Source organism: Anolis carolinensis, chromosome 4, assembly GCF_035594765.1.
Source record: "Anolis carolinensis isolate JA03-04 chromosome 4, rAnoCar3.1.pri, whole genome shotgun sequence".
Taxonomy (NCBI): Eukaryota; Metazoa; Chordata; class Lepidosauria; order Squamata; family Dactyloidae; genus Anolis; species Anolis carolinensis.
Genome location: NC_085844.1, coordinates 56700281 through 56722055, shown reverse-complemented (window position 1 = coordinate 56722055; position 21775 = coordinate 56700281). Strand labels below are relative to the sequence as shown.

Below are 21775 nucleotides of genomic sequence, written 5' to 3'. Positions count from 1 at the left end.
GGAATCGGGGCGGGAAGAGTGAAAGACGAGCCGAGAAGAAGCCGGAAGAGGTTTAATTCTCCTGCCATTCCTTCCCGGTCCCCTTGTGGCCCTCTTTGTTGCTGCCAGCTGGCCTCGCTTTCCCTTCGCTCTCTTGCCGCTCTTTCTCCGTCAGGCATGGACCCCGTTGGCATCGTCCCCGCCACCGAAGTCAGCCCGGGCCCCGCTTGGCCTCAGAGCAAGGTAGGCCGCCCTCCCAGCCGAGCCTGGGCCCTCAGAGCCATCGTGTCTTTTGAAAGGGGGAAGGTTGTGGGAGTTGACGTTCAGTAACCCGAAAGGCCAAACGTTTGGTACCTCTAAGGGCCCTTTCACACTGCCATATAACCCAGAATGTCAAGGCAGAAAATCCCACAATGTCTGCTTTGAACTGGGTTATCTGAGTCCACACTGCCATATATCCCAGTTCAAAGCAGACAATGTAGGAATGTGTGGAATGGGCCTGGGTTATATGACAGTATGGACCCAGGGCCCTTCCACACAGCCCTATATCCCAGAATATCAAGGCAGAAAATCCCACAATATCTGGGTGTAGACTCAAGATAACCCAGCTCAAAGCAGATAATGTAGGATTTTCTGCCTTGATATTCTGGTATATAGGGCTGTGTGGAAGGGCCCTCGGTTATCCAAGTCCACACTGCTATATATCCCAGATCAAAGCAGACAATGTGGGATTTTCAGCTGTGTGGAAGGGGCCTGGGTTATATGACAGTGTGGACCCAGGGCCCTTTCACACAGCCCTATATCCCAGAATATCAAGGCAGAAAATCCCAGAATATCTGCTTTGAGCTGGGTTATCTGAGTCTACACCCAGATAATGTAGGATTTTCTGCCTTGATATTCTGGGATATAGCGCTGTGTAGAAGGGCCCTCAGTTATCTGAGTCCACAATGCCATATATCCCAGATCAAAGCAGACAATGTGGGATTTTATTCAGCTGTGTGGAAGGGACCTGCGTTATATGGCAGTGTGGACCCAGGGCCCTTCCAGACAGCCCTATATCCCAGAATATCATGGCAGAATATCCCACAATGTCTGCTTTGAACTGGGTTTTCTAAGTCCACACTGTCATATATCCCAGTTTGAAGCAGATAAAGTGGGATTTTATTTAGCTGTGTGGAAGTGGCCCAACTTAGGAGCAAGTGGGTTTTATGTTTGTTGTGTGCCATTAAGACTTAATCAGTGTTTCCCAAGATTTCCAGAATACCTGGTATTGGCCAGAGCAGGTCAGGATTCTGGGAGTTGGAATCCAAAATGCCTGGTGTTTGGGAATAATTGATTTTAAGCTATTTCCTACTTGTGGTGTCCCTGTCATTGTGTTTCCTTGGCAAGGTTTGTTCAAGTTAGGTTTGACCTTTGCCTCCCCTGAGGCTGAGAGAGAGTGAAATGGGGCTACAAAGTGGAGTCCACGACATGCAAGTGTGGAGAACAGCAAACTACAGACCACCTATTACAATGCAGTCTGAGCCCTTCACATGCACTATGGAGGACCTTCTTTCAGCAACACCAGAGGCACTCCAAGTGGCCAGCTACTGGTCAAAGGACATTTAGTATAATGCCAAGTTGTTTTTTTAACTTTGTGTATTCACACACACACACACTTATATATAGTACTGATTAAGAGATTCCCCCTCCCCCCCATTGTGCACTGCCTCAGGAGGCACTGTCAGGTTGAGAAATAGTAAATAAATGTTTTAAACATCACATAAAAATAAGAAAAGATTGTAATACATTATTCTCTGCCCCAAGATGAAGGAAGACTTTCTAAAAATGGGAAGGATGCATTATGGATTCATTGCCACAAGGTCCCATTTGGTTGAGAAGCAAATAATAAATATCTTAAATATTATATAACAATAGAGGCAACAAATTAATATCTTCAATATATTATATAAAGATAAAAAGAGATTGTAATATTCTCTTTCCTAAGAGAGAGGAAGACTTTTTAAAAATGGGAGGGACATATGTCCTCCTGAAGGGCTATGATTGCCAGCAAATCACTTACGTTGTATTGACAAGATCGTGTTCTGTAATTCCTAGTTAACTGGATTAAGGGTGAGGTGATGCCATCTGGGATAATAGCCAGTTTGCTGTAATGGTTAAAGTACAACTCTCAGCCACTAAGATCATCAGGTGACCTTTTCCAGTCACTCAGCAACCAAACCCATGTCACAGAGTTGTGTAAAGAAGGAGGGATAAAACATATGCCATCCTGAGTTTTTTTGAAGGAAGTATGGGATCCTTTGGTACATTGTCTATCTTCTCAATGTATAATGGGATTGTCCATTAACCTGCCTGTAGATTGTTAATGTGTTGGTGATGTAATACATTAAAATTAAACCATTTAAAAGTCTAATGTCTACACTCAGATAAGCCTGCCCAGTTATCTTGTAAGAGGTTGCAGGTCAAGATGGCTCTAGGCATGGCAAACAGTAAGATGTTAGGAATTGTGGGGGTTAAAGTCCAAAATACCTGGAAGACCTAAGTTTACCCATGCTTGCATTAGAGCCCTGGTTCCCAACGTGGGGCATACGGCCCGGGGGGCAATTTAATTTTTAGGGGGGGGGGGCAATTCGAGAATGAGTCTCACTTATCCAACATAAACGGGCCGGCAGAATGTTGGATAAGCGAATATGTTGGATAATTAGAGATTAAGGAGAAGCCTATTAAACATCAAATTAGGTTATGATTTTACAAATTAAGCACCAAAATATTATGTTATACAACAAATTTGACAGAAAAAGTAGTTCAATACGCAGTAATGCTATGTAGTAATTACTGTATTTACGAATTTAGCACCAAAATACCATGATGTTTTGAAAACATTGACTATAAAAATGCGTTGGATAATCCAGAACATTGGATAAGCGAGTGTTGGATAAGTGAGACTCTACTGTATTAACAGTGAATGTTTTGCATTTCTTGTGGTTCTAGGGGCCTTATATAAGTTTGTAAATATATTAATTAAAATTAAAATCAGAATGTACATGGTATTCAGCTGGTGACATTGGAGAGGGGGAAAGCCTGCTAATAGAGAGGAGTGGTGAGAGCCTACATATAATGATAGAGTGCATGAGCATGGAAGAGTGAAGCAACTTTCATTCCAAACACCCCACTCCTCTCAGTGTTCTTTTACCATTACAAGCTATACAAAATACATAAAAATGTCTTTATGTTCCGGATATGAATGTAGCAAAAAATCTGTGAAAAAATCCAAAGTATAACTATTACTTTAATAGGTAAGTCAGTATTTTTGTATAAATTTTTTTAAAAAGATGATCAGCCACAAGAAAATTAACATCAGGTGACATGATATTCTCACTAAATACATGTAATGAAGTTGGACATTTAAGTCTCCCTAAATTCGATTAATTGAAATTGATTTGTTATTTTATTTTTCCCATTCATAGATGCCATGTTCCTTGGAAGCTTGTTTAGACCAAGTTAATGGTTTTCAAGGCTTCCTCCACATGAATAAATCACTTTTTGAATAACAGAATTATATGTCACAAGAGAAAGGGAGGCATCAGGGTTTTAGAGATGCTTACGGTGGGACATGGCTAAAAAGAGGTTGGGAACCACTGCAACAGTCAAATAGCTCTGTCCTGGATTTAATTATCTATGCCACAGTTTAAAAATAGATTTTATGGATTTGCTCAGGCTAAGAACTGGAAGAATGAAATATTGTATATTTTAGAAATTATTTTGATTAATAAGTTCCAACTTGCTTCTTACTTATATTGATCTTTCTCTAATGTGGTCCATCATTAGAAAGGATAGAACATCTGCCTCATTTATCAGGCCTTTTAGATGTTAGCATTATTTATTCATGTTAGCAAAAAGTGTTTCCAACTCTGATTGCTAAGCTCTTATCAATAAAGTTGGCTCTTTTAAAAATATATTGTGTTCCTTGTTGTTTTGGGGATCTTAGTTCAGGGTGAATACCAAAACTATAGTTGTTAAGGTTCTTTCGATTTTTACCAGCAAATATTTTGTACACAGATGACTGGATAATGATCTCATCGGGTTTTTCCTGCTGAAAAAATACATGGGGATAACTTGTATTCTCATATTTCACCTTCAGCTTGATTTCACAATAACAAATATTTGTTTTATGTAACTGGAGGAAGAACTCTAATTCATGAATCAATTACATAGGCAAATATTTATACAGCTCCTTTTTATGGTAGACATTAAATATGACTAAGGGCACTGTTAATGTTGTTGTGTGCCTTCAAGCCACTTCCAACTTGTGTGGACTCTAAGGGTCTTCATCTTCATCTTAGGCAATCCCTCGTAAGCCGAGGACGATGGTCTTCCAGTTGTGGGGTCTTGGGGGTGTGTCCGTAGGTGGCTGAAGAGACCTATTCTTGATCCGCATATTCTCCTGCAATGAGGACATCGGTTTCCAGGTGGAAGGCGGTCCCGGTCAGGGTTGACTTGACGCTCCTTCCTCTTGGCATGTTTCTCCCTTAAGTCCTCCATTTGTGCGTCTTCGAACTCCACAGCACTGCTGTTCACAGCTGACTTCCAGTTGGAGCGCTCAAGGGCCAGGGCTTCCCCGTTCTCAGTGTCCATGCCACAGTTTTTAAGGTTGGGTTTGAGCCCATCTTTAAATATCTTTTCCTGCCCACCAACATTCCGTTTTCCATTCTTGAGTTGGGAGTAGAGTAACTGCTTTGGGAGACGGTGATCGGGCATTTGGACAATGTGGCCAGTCCAGCGGAGTTGATGGCGTAGGAGCATCGCTTCAATGCTGGTGGTTTTTGCTTCTTCCAGCACGCTGACGTTTGTCCGCCTGTCTTCCCAAGAGAGTTGCAGGATTTTTCTGAGGCAACGCTGATGGAAACGCTCCAGGAGTTGAGTGTGACGTCTGTAGACTGTCCACGTTTCGCAGGCATAGAGAAGGGTTGGGAGGACAATGGCTTTGTAAACAAGCACCTTGGTATTGTTGTCGACCGTGTTTTAGGGGATCGGGCCCTTAAGGAGAGACCCGATCCGGTCCTGAGAGAACGGACCTTGGCGGAGCCAATAGGAAAATATGAGCCGCAATACAACCTGAAGCCGAAATGAAGAAGGTCCGCCAAAGTTGAAGGAAAATCCGCCAAGGAGTCTTTATTGAGCAATTCAGCTGAAGAGGACTCTAGTAGCGATCATTCAGTCTACTAGGGTACCACATAATCAAAATAAAGCCATATTTATACAAAATTTCAGTCTGACAGCCCTTTGAATTTCCCGCCCTGCTCCCCCGCCCATCTGATCGTTGATAGGCTAGAAGGTTGAACGAGGCGGGCTTTCGTTTCCCGCCTTGCTCCATTGGCCCAATAGGAAGCTACCTTTTGTCTCTACTCGGGCCAATCAGGAAAGAGAAGGCGGGAGTTATTGAAACAATGGGGTGACAGGGCAGGAACTGTCGGATTAAGACCTGCTAGACCGATTTCTAAAGGGATTAATGGCAGCAATCAAGGGTGTCTGGGTTTCTGTCACGTATACAGATTTCAGATATGCCTTGGGGTGTCAGAGATGGAAGCAAAGATGGGTGGTGATGAGCCATATTGACAGGCTCTGCAGGGCGCCTTCCTGAGGTGTCCTGGTTTTTCCTTTGGGTGAGATATGACAATGTTTGCCTTGGGGCGAATCACCTTTAGGTCAACACTCCGAATTCGGCGACTCAAGCCCTATATTGTCCATGCAATCTGAATTTGATTGGGTTTAGCGGTGGCAGATTATCCTTTTGTTTTTGGGAAGGGAAGCCTGGGTCATAGGAAATGGGATAGGTTCTGGGGTTCAGGTTGAGTTCAAAATATTTCCTATTTGATTTCATGACTTGGCAATTATATGAAATAAAATGAAAAATAAAATAAAGTTGGAATATAAACCCTGCTGGGAAAAATACATATTTTCCGGGGATCCCAAAGAGTACAAATACATATAGGCAGACAGATAGATTTCATGGAAATAAGGGAGAATCCATAAAAGTGAGTTACATTGCCTAAAGGGGAATCATGAATGATATAAACAATTGAAAATATTTGATAAGAACGAAGTTCATAACATCTGGAGAACCCAGCATGGAAATTCATAAAAGTGGAGTTTTAGCAGCATGATTTTACAATTCATGAAGTTGTTATCTCTTGCCTCAGAGTGCAGGGATAATCCACAGTAAACTCCAGTAAAAAGTCTCAATCACCTTCTACTATAAATATATGGAATATAGAACATAAAGTCTTGATTTTTGAACTATCTTTTACAAAGTCCTGGGGGGGAGGGTGGTCACCTCGATCACAGTATCTCTACGGCAACCCTATCATGGTGTTTGCTTGGCAAGATTTGTGTTTGTCTTCTTTTGAACGTGATTTCCTGCTTTTCGGCAGAGGCTTGGACTGAATGGCCCATGAGGTCTCTTCCAACTCTATCATTCTATGATTCTATCAAGAGAATGACTTGTCTAGGCCAGGGCATTTCTGTGGCAGAGTGGAGATTCGTCCATTTCACAAAACACTACATAATGCTGGACCCATTAAGTACTGTTAACTTTCCATCTAAAATAGGAGAAACTTAACTAATCTCGATCGAAAACAATGTTCATTCTTGGACTGTGTTGGGTTTCCAGGAAATAAACGGCTACAACATAGCCGGTCCTGGTCCCTGGCACATTGAAAACTCTGCTTTCCCCACCCCACCCCCTTCCACTTCAATTAGTAGAGGAAGTACTGCATTAGGAAAACGGTGAAATCTAGCTATTTAAAAAAACATGATTCTCAAACCTGCCTGGAACTAACTTTCACTTACATTAGTATAAGTGAAATGTGACAGTTCCAAGCTTTCTTCTTTTCTCTTAGTAAAAGGCATGCCCAGACATGTGAAAGCAACAGTCATCCAAGATATATCACTGGTCAAAGTTCTCTTCCCTGGGCGTTGCCCTACTCTGAGGATTATCTCTCTGTGTGAAGGCAATTTCCTTGGTCTTTGTCTAGGTAGACAGAAGCAGTTTAACAAAGTGAAACCGGGAAATCAAGGTTATATTTTCCCTACAACAGGGATGGACAATTGGGGCAGGTTCTGGCCTCTGATGTTGCCCCTGGAACTCTCCAAGCCACACAGACAGATGCAAAGGCCCAAAACAAAGGTCCACTTCTAATTTCAGAAGGGGCTGTTTTGTTATGCTAAACTGGACAGGAGAGGAGGGCTTTTACGAAGGCAGGTTGCCTCTTTCAGAAGAGGAAAGTCATCCCTTTTACTGTCTAGAAAATTTGGATGTATTGAGGGCTGCAAAAAAAAAAAAGCTTTTGTCCACCCCTGCCCTAAAAGTTACTTTGCTAGATTTTTCTTAGGATCATGATAAGTTAGTTGAAAAATAATTGGTTTGTTCACCTTTTTTAAAATGCAAGTGCTTCCAAGCTGTTTGCTTGGGTCTTTAATCAATATATAAAATTACAAATTTAATTTAGGTGCCTGCACCTGTCTTGAAATTTGGCTTTATCCACTTCTTCCACACATAAGGCAGATTAGTTAATGAGTGAAGGTTTCTTCTCTATTATTTTGCTTACAGCCTAAGTGTTGAGGCCTGTGAAGCTTCTGAGGATAAGGTCAAGGATTTTTTGTTTGAGCCTGTTACTTCTGTGTGGGAAAGCAAAAATATTTTTGAGATTTTTTGGATAGATCTGTTGTCAGGAAAGCAGACAGTGTTTTTCATGAGAATCTCCCAGGGATTGACTGTGAAAGGAATGTGGAGGAGACCCGGAGGGTTACTGATAGCCCAGCATTTATTGCTCAGATGGGAGGGTATGAAGCAAAGACAGGTTCGTTGTTCTCAGAGGCAGAAAGATAAACAAAGAGAGCCCAATGATGTTTTGGTAGGAGGGAGACTTCTTAAGGAATCTGAAGTTTTGTTTGGTGTGGAGATCAACGTTGGAATTTCATATACCAAGTCACCTGTCTATGAAGCTCAGAGTCAGGAGTTCTGGTTCTTGGTTTTTGGATCTTGTTTTCCTGTTTAAGTTGCATGTCTCCTGGTTGGATTACAAATCTTGTTTACAATTTTCAAGCCTTTGGGATTATAGTCAAGGAGCACTCTGGTGGAGAGCGACTAATTAAGAAGTGAAGTGAAGTGAAGTTCCAAGTTTTTAAGCCTTTGAGATTATCCTCATGTTTTGAGTACTATGACCTTGGGATTACAGTTTCTTTTGTTATTTTTGGATTCATGTTCAGAGTTGCTCTTGGCCTTTTGTCAAGCTTTTGATATCTAGCTCATGGATATAACCTGGATGCTGGTTTTACAGTCTGGCCTTTGATTTTACTTTCTTGCATGCTTAGTTTGCTTATATTAAATGACTTTTAGAGAATTGCTTGCACTATTTTGAAGCTATTTTTTATATACTCTTTTCTTAATAAACTCATTATTATTATTGAACTGTGTGGTGTCTGGGTGAAAAGGGATCAGGCAGGTGGCTGGGCTGCAACACTAAGATATTTTAATACATTGTAGTGATGGTGACTCTATTTTGGAGAAATAGAAAATAGTGTCTTACAGCTTGCACTACCTTATATACTCAGTTTGTCACTGTGCAGATAAATTAAAATAGAAATAAATCCCAGGTTTAAGAATGCTTAGGTTTTTCATTTGCACCAGCCATTACCAACTGACTGGTAATCTATACTTTGTTCTGTAGAAATCAAATTTTAGTACTACTTATATTACCTTGTATTTGTACTTTGTGTTACAGATCCATTTTCAATCTGGAGAAGGATTCTGTTTGCCAACAAAATAAATTATATATGAAGAAAACTTTAATTTTACCTTTATCCAACACAAAATATCTGTTTATTATTCTAGTGCCCATGGGGAACACCTAAAAGTACTACCATATCATGTTCCTTTGCTGATGTTATGAGTGAACAACTAGCGAAAGAGTTGCAGCTAAAAGAAGAAAGTGATGCTTTTCCAGAAGTGGTCCCGTAAGTTGAATGCATAGATTCTTGATAACAGTTTTAAATGGTGGGACATCTTATTCCCTATATCAGTATTTCTCAAATGTGCTCCTCCAGATGTTTTAGACTTCAGCTCCCACAATTCCTAACAGCTGGTAAACTGGCTGGAATTTCTGGGAGCTGAAGTCCAAAACACCTGAAGTAGCACAGTTTGAGAAACACTGCCCTAAATATATAATTTTGTATCTTCTTACTTTCAAGTAAAATTTTGATCACAGTTTCTACAAACACTAGCTATTTGCCTATTGGCTGCAGTTGAAAGGCATTTGATATGATGGATTAGGTGCTCCTTGAAAGTGGAAAATGGCATAGCTTTTTCCCTGTCACCAGACAAAACGGTAGAATGCAGTTCTTTCTTTTGAAACATGCACCAGATGGATGCAGAAGGCAGTAGTTTTAATAATTAAACTGGGGAGGCCCATGTTTGGCTCTGTACAGGGTAAGTTTCACTTAATGGACTCTGGTTTTCAGTCTTGCCATCCAAATCAGTGCTGAGGAGTTGCAAAAAGGCAGAAAGTCTTTCTCTCAGCCTCTATTGAAATCTATATTTTCAGAGTGGGAGAATTGTGGCCTCTTTTGCTGCATTGTGCCTCTGAAAATAATATAGAGAAAAGTGGTTGTGGTATATTCTTCCTCTTTGAATAATTATTTTGTTGGCCAGGTCTTGGAAGAAGGTTTACCTACTGACCTGCTGTTTGAGATGAGAGTTTTGCTCTCTGGGTTGGTGATAGGAGGAATCCACACAACTTGGGTTATTTCAGTCAGTGCCCAAAGGCAAGCAGGAGGAATAAATAGGCCTTGTGAATGACTCATAGAGAAATAGTTGCACATTATGTCACAAAGGTTTGCATTCTCTACTTTAAAAAAAACAAATTTTATTAAATACAAAGAAAAACATTGTTATACATTTACAAAAGAACACGCGACATACAGAGACAGTAGCAGACACAGTAGACAGTACATTCATACATTCCCTCCATCCCCATACCTGTGAACCCACCACCGTGGATTTCCATCCCTGCTCACTATGTTATATACCTTATCATTCTTACCCCTATAAGTCCCTTGCGACATCCTTAAAATCAGCTTTTGCCTTCTTTCCAAGATATGGAAGGCCACCCACCATTTGTTTCCAAATTCTTAATTATTTTTACCTCAAAGTCCGTTAGACAGTTTGGCCATTTGTATGTAATCTATTAATTTTTCTCTTCAATCTCTCTTGAATAGTTCTCTTTCTCCCTTCTATGATTTCACTATAACTATTCTTGCTACTACAAAGCTATATTGGCATATTTATTTATCTTTCTGGTTAACACCCTCCATTTTTGTTAATAACAGAAATGTCATGCTTTGATTTTTGTCTTCACATACCTTTGCGTTTGTTTAAATCATTTCTTCAATAGGCATAGAAGAGCTAAACTGGAGTTTTATTGACCTACTAATGTATTTTTATCCCTGTCTGTTATATCCAGGGCTGTTGAGGGACCGTTTATCAGTGGGGAGAATACAGACACTTCCAGTGATTTGATGCTTGCTCAGATGCTACAAATGGAATTTGATAGAGAGTATGACGCACAACTTCTGCGTGAAGAGAAAAAGTTCAATGGGGACAGCAAAGGTCACTATCATAGGTCTTCATTTCTTTATTACAGTGGTTCTCAACCTGTGGGGCCCCAGGTGTTTTGGCCTACAATTCCCAGAAATCCCAACCAGTTTACCAACTGTTAGGATTTCTGGGAGTTGAAGGCCAAAATATCTGGAGATCCACAGGTTGAGAACCACTGCTTTATTACAATAAAGCCGTCTATATGTACTTGTCTGATAACTGATATCTATTGGGGGAGAAATATTTTAATATATAAATATTTCTCAGCAGAGGTGACAGTTGGTGGAAAATACTTGAAAAAATAATACTTCTTCATGTGCTTTTAATTTTTAAGTATCCATATCATTTGAGAATTACCGAAAAGTGCATCCATTTGAAGACAGTGACAGCTCTGAGGATGAGGTTGATTGGCAGGATACTCGTCATGATCCCTATCGAGCAGGTATCTTTTGAATTAAAACCTTATAAAATATATCTTACCAACAAAGTTCTAAAGACTGTATGGTCATGAAATAAGTATTTGCTAGGTCTCTAGCATTTGCTTGACTTTTGAATAAAAATGAATTATATATTATACTCTGAAATGAAGATTACTTAGTGTACATCATGACACCTGAATCATGGCTCACTCCATGGAACTTGAAGTTTGCAATTAGGGAGGAGAGAATGACTGTGAGTATATACAATTCCGTATGCTTAGTCATTACTTTAGTTGGCTGTGGAAAATACAGGACCAAGTTGCAAACTTTGCAGAAGATATTGATTTAGAACCAAGATTATGAAAGGAGGGAGGATGTTTGTGAAATGTCGTGGCAATCAATATAAATTTCTTCACCCAAAATTTCCTGTTATATGCTAATATGCTATGAAGTTTTGTCAAATTTTGTACGGTTTACAAAAGACCCATTACTTAGATGGCCCTGTAATAGTTGGCAGATGATAAAGTAGTTGTGTGTGTCTGAGAAAGCTTTTAAACCTAATCAAATGTTAGCATACAGGTAGTATCTTGCGATTGTAATAAGATAATTATCTCATTATCCATAGATAAGCCTACCACTACTCCCAAAAAGGGCTTTACAGGAAAAGGAAAAGATATTACCACTAAACATGATGAGGTTGTTTGTGGACGAAAGAATACTGCAAGGATGGAAAATGTAAGTTCTGTCCAAATTTGTCATAGATATTCCAAGAGTCTATGTCACTGTCATAAAACAAATGCCTCGGCTAGTGTTGGCCTTGATACACTTATGTCTATGCTAACATTCCTTCTTTACTTAAAAACCTATGGATTTGATCCATACATCATCATCAAGCTTCCAGAACAACCTTGAACAATTCACTCTTACTATAACCTTTTTCTTTAGCCTGTTCTCATGAGGTGTTTGTAGGAAAAACAATATGCAAATAAAGTGATAGGTCTAGATTTAGCCATATTTGGAGTATAACCATTGACATCAATAGGATTTAGATTGGTAATGACTAAGTAAAGTCTTATTTATTTCAGTGGGCTTATTCTGTACATACTTAAGGCTGCATCTACAGCATAGAATTAATGTAATTTGAAACTATTTTAACTGTAAGTGGATCTTTCTGATCCACTTACACAAATAATATAGTTAAAATAGCACTGTTAATGTAGGATTTCCCTCTTTGTGAAGAAAAGTTGTGAAAACATAATGCCATTTGTTGTATTTTGAATGTGCTTGCAGTTTGCACCAGAATTTCAGGTTGGTGATGGAATTGGTATGGATCTGAAACTGTCCAATCATGTCTTCAATGCTTTAAAGCAACATGCATACTCGGAGGAACGCCGAAGTGCCAGGCTCCATGAGAAAAAGGAACATTCTACTGCTGTAAGTTCTGATGGCCTAAAAAAAGAATTGCTTGGGTTTTTTTTAAGGGGGCATGATATTTTGAAAAAATGTAATGCTGTATTTATGGCAGAACTTAATTTCTGCAGACAGAGCGAGATTGGTAGAGCTTTGCCACATCACAAATGACAGTTTGTTCCAAGCAACCCTTTGTTGCTCGATATTTTTTTTGACATCCAATGAAGAAATATTTATGAAATATCAATTATTTCCGATTTCATTTTTTAATTTTGTTTGGAAGATTTCGAGATCCTGCACTCTATGCCAAAATTGTCAGTCATGGAGTATGCCAAGAGTGGAAAGCTTAGTTTTTTCACCAAAATATTATTTTTATGTTGTTTTTTTGGGGGGCGGGGGATGAGGGGTCCTGGAGCTAGATGCATCTCCCAGCACACAGACAGCCCCTAGCCTCCATCATTTGCAAGATGGTGACCCCACAACACTGTTAATAGAGTAGTGGAGTTACAGTATATACCAGGAAAAATCATTCCCAAGACGCGTGTCTGGTGGCTTGGGTAATCAAAGGGTTAAAGTCACTCAGAATGACATCTTGGTCAAGGGCTGTCATATTCATGGGTGAAACTGAGATAAGGAGTCTGTTAAAAAAGTTGTGACCATGCGGTTGATCTCTCTTTTCCATCAATTTCATGCTGTGACTGTCTGATCTGTAAGTACAGTAGAGTCTTACTTATCCAAGCTAAACAGGCCAGCAGAAGCTTGGATAAGCGAATATCTTGGATAATAAGGAAGGATTAAGGAAAAGCCTATTAAACATCAAATTAGGTTATTATTTTACAAATTAAGCACCAAAACATCATGTTATACAACAAATTTGACAGAAAAAGTAGTTCAATACGCAGTAATGTTATGTTGTAATTACTGTATTTACGACTTTAGCACCAAAATATCATGATATATTGAAAACATTGACTATAAAAATGGCTTGGATTATCCAGAGGCTTGGATAAGCGAGGCTTGGATAAGCGAGACTCTACTGTAGCTGTAAATAAGCTATAATCATAATAAACAATAAGCCATCAGGGGTTCTCTTGGCTGAGACAGTGGTCCAGTGTACTGTTGATTCAGAGAAAGCATAGAGGCAGGGAGAAAGAGCAGCAGAGAAACGCAGCGGAGGTACGCATGTTACAGGTGGTTGCCTGTGACTCCAAATAGCAGGGTAACCTTAATGCTGCCGTTTTTGTGGACCCCTTACAAATATAACAACTAGTAAAATAGTCTTCATTTGCAGAGTTACTTTTTTTAGATCTGTTTCTGGTTCAGAATGGGAAGTAAAACTTGATAACAACTCATTAAAATGTTTGCAGTTTTTTGTGTAATTGTAATATGTTGCCATTGTGAAATCTTCTTTGAAACTGGGTTCATCATTTTGAAACATTCTGTAGAATAAATGATAACGCATCTTTAATGAATGATCATTAAAGAGTAAAACACTTGACCAAAGGCATGGGAAACGGGTGATACACATACAAGGAATATATAAAGCGTCAATTAAGGTAAAGTGATTTTTAGAACAATGTACTGTATATTGAAATAAGACCTGTATGGCAAAAGTTTTTTAATTGAATTGATGTATCAATACATTAAAAAAAAAACAAGTTGATATCAGTTCATGGTGGCTTTTGTAGAGTAATCAAATTTTCATCTGAACTGACTTACAAATGTAATGAGAAGTTCAAATATAACAGCAGACTTAACCTTCTCATGTTTCTTCTGTAGGAGAAAGCAGTGGATCCTAAAACACGTTTACTTTTATATAAAATGGTAAACTCTGGAATGCTGGAAAATATTACTGGCTGCATAAGTACAGGGAAAGAGTCTGTGGTGTTTCATGCACATGGAGGAAGGTATTATATTTTATGTAGATATATTTATGATGCCTTTTTGTATGAAATACACCTCTAGCATACCATTTGGGATTATAAAATAATCACACTGGAAGTATCCAGTATGGTACATCCCTCTGCCCTCATTCATATTTTATTATAAACTTACACACTATTTGTAAACTTCCTTAGACCTGGAAGATAAATCCATTTGAAATCAAGATATGTAATATATAATGTATAATAATAAGAGCTTTAACTTAATTGGAATTGGTTGTATGTTTAAAATATATATTGAAGTATCATGTAGTGAAATAATACAAGTCAATCTCTTACTCTATTTTATTGTATGTTTTAATAGCTCCAACCTCTTTAACTTCCTTATATCTAAATTGTGTTCTTATGTTCTTCCTGAAGCTTGGGTGAAGATGCTCCACCAGTACCTTCGGAATGTGCCATAAAGGTGTTTAAAACAACTCTTAATGAATTTAAGAATCGTGATAAATACATCAAGGATGACTACAGGTTTATAGATCGCTTCAGCAAACTAAATCCACGAAAGATAATACGTATGTGGGCAGAGAAAGAAATGCACAATTTAACAAGGTATGTGAATATAGATGTAGATATAAACATGTGGAAATGTCACCAGCATAATAAGAGGTGTTTTATAGATCTCCAATATCATTGTTTTTTGTTTAAGTTGATTATTGAACTTTAGAGCTGTGAAGCATTAGCTCCTTTTTTCTTTACACTGTTTGGGAACCCTGCATTGCCGTATCATACTATTTCTCAGTCTTATCTTTGGCCACCTTGCAAAAGAGTCTCCTAGATTGAAAACAGAAGCGGACAACCACAAACCTTTGGGAATACAGTACCATGCCTCTTTGAACTCGCTTTTTCTCCCTGTGGCATCAGTGATATAAAAATGTATTATTTTTTTTTACACCTGGAAATGTGCTTATTGTCTGACTGTCTCTTGTACTGAGCCATGTTGCTTTCTATTAGTTTCATGTTAATATAATGACTCATCACTGGATTTATATTCTTTTCATCAGATTTTTTTTGATCATCCTTTTTAACATTTGAATTCAAGATTGGGGCTGAATAATCTAAAAACATAACATGCCACAATTGATTGGTTTTAGCTTGGTTCTTGAAATGTTATATGCCATTGTAAAGAGCCAGTACCTATGTTTATTTTTCTAATCATATAATTAGTTTGCAAAAAATTCTTGATTTACTGGGAATTTTTTAATGTGCTAATGCTTTCTTCTTCTTCTGTATAGAATGCAGAAGGCAGGCATTCCTTGTCCAAAAGTGGTTAGCCTGAAAAAGCACGTTTTAGTTATGTCCTTCATTGGTCAAGATCAAGTCCCAGCTCCTAAATTAAAAGAAGTAAAACTCAGTAGCGAAGATATGAAAAAGGCCTACTATCAAGTTCTTAATGTAAGCAGAATATTCTTGCCTTGTCTCACAATTATTGGTTCATGTTCCTGTTGAGAATATTCCAGAATATATATTACATAATATTTTTAGGCCAACTGAAAGATCATAAAAATGTACAAGCTGTCAAGATCTTCAGGTCTCTTATCAAGCAAGGTGTTACATACTTTGTTACATAAAACATAATAAAATCAGATAGCCTGACTTGAAGTTGAATCAGGGCATCTGCATGATGAAAAAGTAAAACATTAAAATTAGATTTTAAAATGTGACCTGATCTTTTCACCTTGACCTTGAATCCATGATTGCTGAGAACAAAATAGAAGCTTTTAATTATTTCACTTTTTGAAATAGAGTATAGATTTTTGAATGTTTCTTAGGAACAACATGATTGATTTCTTTGTAGTCTCCTTTTCTAAGAGAATATATAATATATTCATACAATTTTGAATATAGGCTCCATTCTTAAAAAATACATAGTTTTTTATTACTGCATACTATAAAATGAACAAATGAAAACAACTGGAATTCATGTCCCAGGGACAAGATTTTGTAGAAGAAGCTATAACTGAAAATATAACTGGGACGGGAGGGGAGAGACATTCAACATTAAAGATACAAATTCTTTTGGCCCATTATATATTTTCTTTTTGAGACTATATTTATTATAGAACTTCAAAAATATTTGGATTGTAATTAGCATTCTTTAGAGTTATAGGCTTTCTTAATGTAGTGAAACAGGAATGGTTAAGAAATAGTTTAAATTTGCCTATCAGCCACACACAGTTGCACTTGCTTTCAATTGAGATAAGCTAACTAGAGTGAACATACTATACCTATTTGGTGGTATATGCATTCAAGTAGAATAAGCAATAAGTAATGCTTCGTCTGTATTAATATTTACTTATCGGTACTTTCCTTTAGTGACTTTAGTATTATGGAGCACACTTCGAATAATAATGTATTGCTTTCTTTTAGATGATGCAAAAGTTGTACAAAGAGTGTAATTTAATTCATGCTGACCTGAGTGAATACAACATGCTATGGCATGGGGGACAGGTAAGCAGATTAATAATGGGAGGACATGACTGTCAGTTGACATGGGCCTATATGCAAATATCTAAGAAAAACCAAAACCCTAATCTATTTCTTCTAGGTCTGGCTAATTGATGTCAGTCAGTCTGTAGAACCAACACATCCTCATGGGCTTGAGTTCTTGTTCAGAGATTGTAGGAATGTTTCACAGGTAAGACATTCAGCAATTTTGACACTCTTAGGAATTCTTTAGCATTGCACCATTTATCATCCTAATTTACAAGAGAGAGGTTTATTTCCCTAAAAGAGTGAGTTAGCACTTGTTCCAGATAATCTAAATCTGTATCTCATTGGTACAAATATTAGTTGAAACGGGGAAGTGGAAGAACTGCTCTGTGTTAGGTCCAGCATCAGGTTTTTATTCATGCAGTCAAACTTCCGTGAAGCAAAACTGAAGAGGATGCTAGAGTTGATGTGTTTTTCTGTTGATGAAAAACACAGTCGGATACAATCCACTGTGACCCCTTTTTGCTTACAAACTCCCTTTTAAATAGACATCTGCTTCAGTAAAAGTGCTCCAGGACAGGGAGGCAGCTCTACATTAGAAATAATCTGTAGTCTGCATTAAAGTATTTCTAGACCAAAGCCTTGTGGACAACTGTTGGAATTTAAGAGACAGTTGAAGACTTATTTCTTCTAGCAGACCTATCACTCAGTTTTTAACTATGAATTTTTAACTCATGTCCTGAGTTTGCTGTATTTTAATCTTCGTTCTGTGTAATATATGTGTGTGTGTGTGTGTGCTTACATAATGTTGTATGATGATGTGTTTTTAACTCTATTGTGCCTCACCTCGAAGAGAGGCAGGTAAGCAATAATAATAATAAGAAGAATATTTAAGTGTTCTATGAATGAGGGTCAGTGAAAGTATTTTTTTTCCTTTTAACAAAAGTTCTTCCAGAAGTGTGGTGTATCAGAAGCACTTGGTGAGCGTGAACTCTTCAATGCTGTCTCGGAATTACAATTTTCATCTGACAATGAGGCGGACTTCTTAGTTGAGGTAAAGTATTGGTAGGGAGAGTGCGGTTTGGGGTTGAACCCTTGTGAACTGCTGACCTGAAGGTTAGGTTGCTGGCCTGAAAGTTGCTGGTTCGAATCCTGTGAGACAGGGTGAGCTCTTGTCTGACAGCTCTAGCTTGCGGGGACATGAGAAGTTTCCCAGTAACATATCAGACGTCCCTTGGGCAACATCTCTGCAGACTGCCAGTTCTCTCACACCAGAAGCGACTTGCAGTATGTTCTCAAGTTGCTTCTGACATAATAAAAATGTTTGGATGTATTTCCAAGAAACACTGTGTAAGTGCAGGGAGATACACATTGTGTATCCAAATCATTCAATCATATTTTTGCTACATTTGCCCAACAACTGAAGGCAAAACACTCTTCACAAGTAACTTTTTATTCTTAAATGTCAGAGTATATGCTTAAGAAAAGCTGAAAATACATTTAATTGTTTAGAGACATGAAACATTGGGTTTCAAAGGCTTATTATTTTTATCAAAGCTCAGAAAAAAGATTTTTTTAAAGTTTGATAATGAAAATTTTATTGATTACTAAAATATCAAAACTTTTTTATGATTTTTACAGTTACAAATAGTTAACTGTTAACATGACAGCTTGTTTTTCTTGATCCATGGGTCTTCTAGCCATCCTGAATCCCCATGGGAATATGGGGCGGGATATAAATAAAGTTTGTTGTTGTTGTTGCTGCTGTATAGCAAAAATAGCCAGAGAAACTAACTTCTGGCTGTGTTTTCCTCACTCCTATATTGCTAGCATTCATTTCTATATAGCTGGCCTTCCTGTGAGGAATATCTTTGCAGGAATATCTGTTTTGACCATTACAGTTTTAGTATTTGGTCTATTACCTGTTAATTCTGGTTAGTAAGGTGGATAAGGATAGGGTCTTCAGAAAACACTCCTAGGAATCATTTTGATTTATGAAATAGGTGATGAAAACATTCAAAACCAACATTTAATAGTACTTCATTTGTAAATCTGTTTGAAAGGGAAAAGGCAGATATCCAATGGAACTAACAAAAGGAGAGACTCACCCTATAAGTAATTCGTGCCACTATTCTTCAAGAAATGTTTTGTGGCAATTGAATTAGTGTTGATATGGACACCATGACGTTGTAAAAACACATTTTGGATGGTGACTTAATATAAAGAGAAATATTTCACTTTGATGGATGTTTAGTGAGAAAGCTGAGGTTTTTCATGTGAAATAATAATGCAAATGTTTCGGATTTGGGGACTACAAATATTACTGGTGAAACAGGAAGAGTAATCCATGTTTTTAAAAAAATCCCTCAGGAACAGGTTGGTATTAGGTGTTTTGAACTGCCCCCATACCTAGTGAGAAGGGTTACATGGATCTTGATGTGCCCATGTTTTTTTGTTTCATAGATTGAAGCTCTGGAGAAGATCAATGAAGATCATGTACAGAATCATGGGAAGAAAGTGTCTTTGTATTCAGAAGTTGATGAGAGCCCACCTTTGTGTCCCAACAAATAGCACTGAGTTGAACCGAAGTATTTTTTGCATCTAAGTTCGAGTGCAGTGATTTTCTGTCAGCTGCCAAAGGGGACAGAAACTGTCGTCAGCACAGACTGCTGTAAATGAAACTTCAGGGAACACGCATTGGTGCTTTTGGTGTTTTTAAAGCAAAGTTCACCTGTTAGTCCACAGGATCTAACTACATAGTTTTCTGAACAAGAAGTTACTTTCACTTGTCAGTCTGGCAGGTTTTTTTCCCCAGTTTTGTCACAACTGAGTTAAATATCATTTTAACGATTTGAAATTTCCCAAAGATGTCACATTTCAAATTAAACAATACACGTGAGTGGGTTGGAGTGTTAGATACTCTTTCCCTTTCCTTTCCAAAAATAACTTTTCATTCTTGAATGTCAAAGTATATGCTTAAGGAAAGCTGAGTATACGTTGAGTTGTTTTGAAACATGAAACATACTGAGTTTCTATCAAAGTCTTACTATTTTTACAGAAACTGAGATAAAAGAGATTCTTAATGTTTGATAATGAAAATGGTATTAATCACTAAAATATCAAAATGTTTTTTATGATTTTTACACAACTGTTGCCCTATAATTAGAACATCAATTTTAAGACTTTAATATAGATTTCAAGAGAAAAGAAAATATTAGATTACCAACTGGAAGAAACTGCTTTATTTCTTAGAACAATTTGTTAAACTATAAGTTAGACCACTTGACATAAGCAGTTTTGAAAAAAATGAATAAAGTGTAAATTATGTGAAGTAGATGGGAAATATACAAGAAAAGGTGCTCCCTTACAGATGCATATTAGCTGCCTGGAACTGATTGTTGATTTCCATGTTTGAAGATGGCTTTTTTTTTTTAGATGTGGTTCGAAAAACATCACTTATGCTTAAGAATGTGCATGCAATATAGCCTATAATGTGATGCAAATCCTGCAGCTGCTTAATCAAATTCAGCACAACTGGGGATGCGTCTAGACCAGGCATGGGCAAACTTCAGTCTTCCAGGTGTTTTGGACTTGCACAATTCCTAACAGCCAGTAGGCTGTTAGGAATTGTGGGAGTTGAAATCCAAAACACCCGGAGGGCCAAAGTTTGCTCATGCCTGATCTAGACTGTTGAAAGGGTGCATATTGACACCGCTTTAGCTACACTGGCTAAGTACTATGAAATCCTGCGAGTTGTAGTTTTATAAGGACTTTAGCCTTCTGTGTAAGAGTGCTGTTGCCTTAACAAACTACAACTCCCAAGATTCCATAGCATTGAACTGTGGCAGCTAAAGTGGTGTTAAACTGCATTAATGCTACAGACTACATGCACCCTGAAACTCTGTTTTTGATAGATATGTGTAGATTCTAGCCACAACATAATAATGCACATATCTGTATGTAAGTGATAACAGATCCATTAAATCTGCATCTTTTTTTTATATAGTTCATTTCATTCCTGGAGTGTAACTGCAAAATACAATCTAGACAAAGCCAATATAAAAAGCTAATCCAATGACAGAGGACTAGCATTTGAATGGATTTAGTAGAGTGTAAAAAATGTGCACATATTTCTTTTTCCAGTTTCTTTTGCATTTATCTCCCATGATGCTGTAAGGGGTGGTAAATGCTGTGTGATGCTCTCTCAGTGGCCCATGAAAATGCCTGTCCCATCCAAAAATGGGAGGGCAAATAAACATCTCAGATTATGTGGCTGTATTGGATATTGTGTGGCTTTTTTTGGTTCAAGAATCTAAGTTACATCTTAGTTCAAAATCAACAGTTTTGCAGCATTTCTGACTCCCATAGAACAGTTGCCATATTCAGTTGCTAACACATGTGAACTAGATGGTTGTCTGTAGTTATAGAAAATAGATGGTTAGCAGTGAAATTCAATAAAGGCTACAATGTTTCTTCTACTGGAATTTTAGTAATCATTGCCTAATTTATTTTAGGCAGAAATAAGCAAGAGATCAAAATGGAAATTCTCAGGAAAACAACTTTATACAGTAGGTCTATATTAACCTGCTGCAAAAGAAAACTATGGAAAAGCGTATAGTACCTTCAGAGAGAGTTTTCATTTAGTAAATCAGGTGCGTGAGATAATATTAGTTAATATTTTACCATGGTTAGTTTATAAGTACATGGCAAATATAAAATGTTAGGTTGGATTGAAATGTAAAAAGTATTCTATTTCCTTTATAGAAGAATAGTATATTAATATGTATTATAGAAGAACAAGCAGCCTCACGAAAGGAGCAGATAATTGCCTGTATGAGAAATATGCTCAGGCTTCCCCCCCCCCCCCCATGTAAACAAAATCATCAATTATGCATAATGGCTGAGGATGTTATTAATGGGAAGCAAACTCATAGCCAAGG

General features: G+C 37.8%; 1 protein-coding gene across 1 annotated transcript; it reads left to right on the top strand.

Moving 5' to 3' along the window:
* On the top strand, nucleotides 1-21113 carry riok3 (RIO kinase 3). Its single transcript, XM_003219672.4, has 13 exons — nucleotides 1-222; nucleotides 8873-8994; nucleotides 10500-10645; nucleotides 10968-11075; nucleotides 11678-11787; nucleotides 12343-12486; nucleotides 14242-14369; nucleotides 14766-14954; nucleotides 15638-15797; nucleotides 16773-16853; nucleotides 16951-17040; nucleotides 17782-17889; nucleotides 19299-21113. Exons 1-13 carry the CDS (start codon nucleotides 157-159, stop codon nucleotides 19404-19406), a joined length of 1560 nt encoding a protein of 519 aa, XP_003219720.1. The 5' UTR covers nucleotides 1-156; the 3' UTR covers nucleotides 19407-21113.
* The last annotated feature ends 662 nt before the right edge of the window (nucleotides 21114-21775 follow it).

Bases quoted from the DNA above. Each gene is read 5' to 3' on its own strand.
- riok3 (XM_003219672.4), top strand. From the start codon at position 157: ATGGACCCCGTTGGCATCGTCCCCGCCACCGAAGTCAGCCCGGGCCCC. The intron at 11,788-12,342 runs GTAAGTTCTGTC...ATGTGCTTGCAG, and splicing joins ATACTGCAAGGATGGAAAAT to TTTGCACCAGAATTTCAGGT. The intron at 17,041-17,781 runs GTAAGACATTCA...TTTTAACAAAAG, and splicing joins ATTGTAGGAATGTTTCACAG to TTCTTCCAGAAGTGTGGTGT.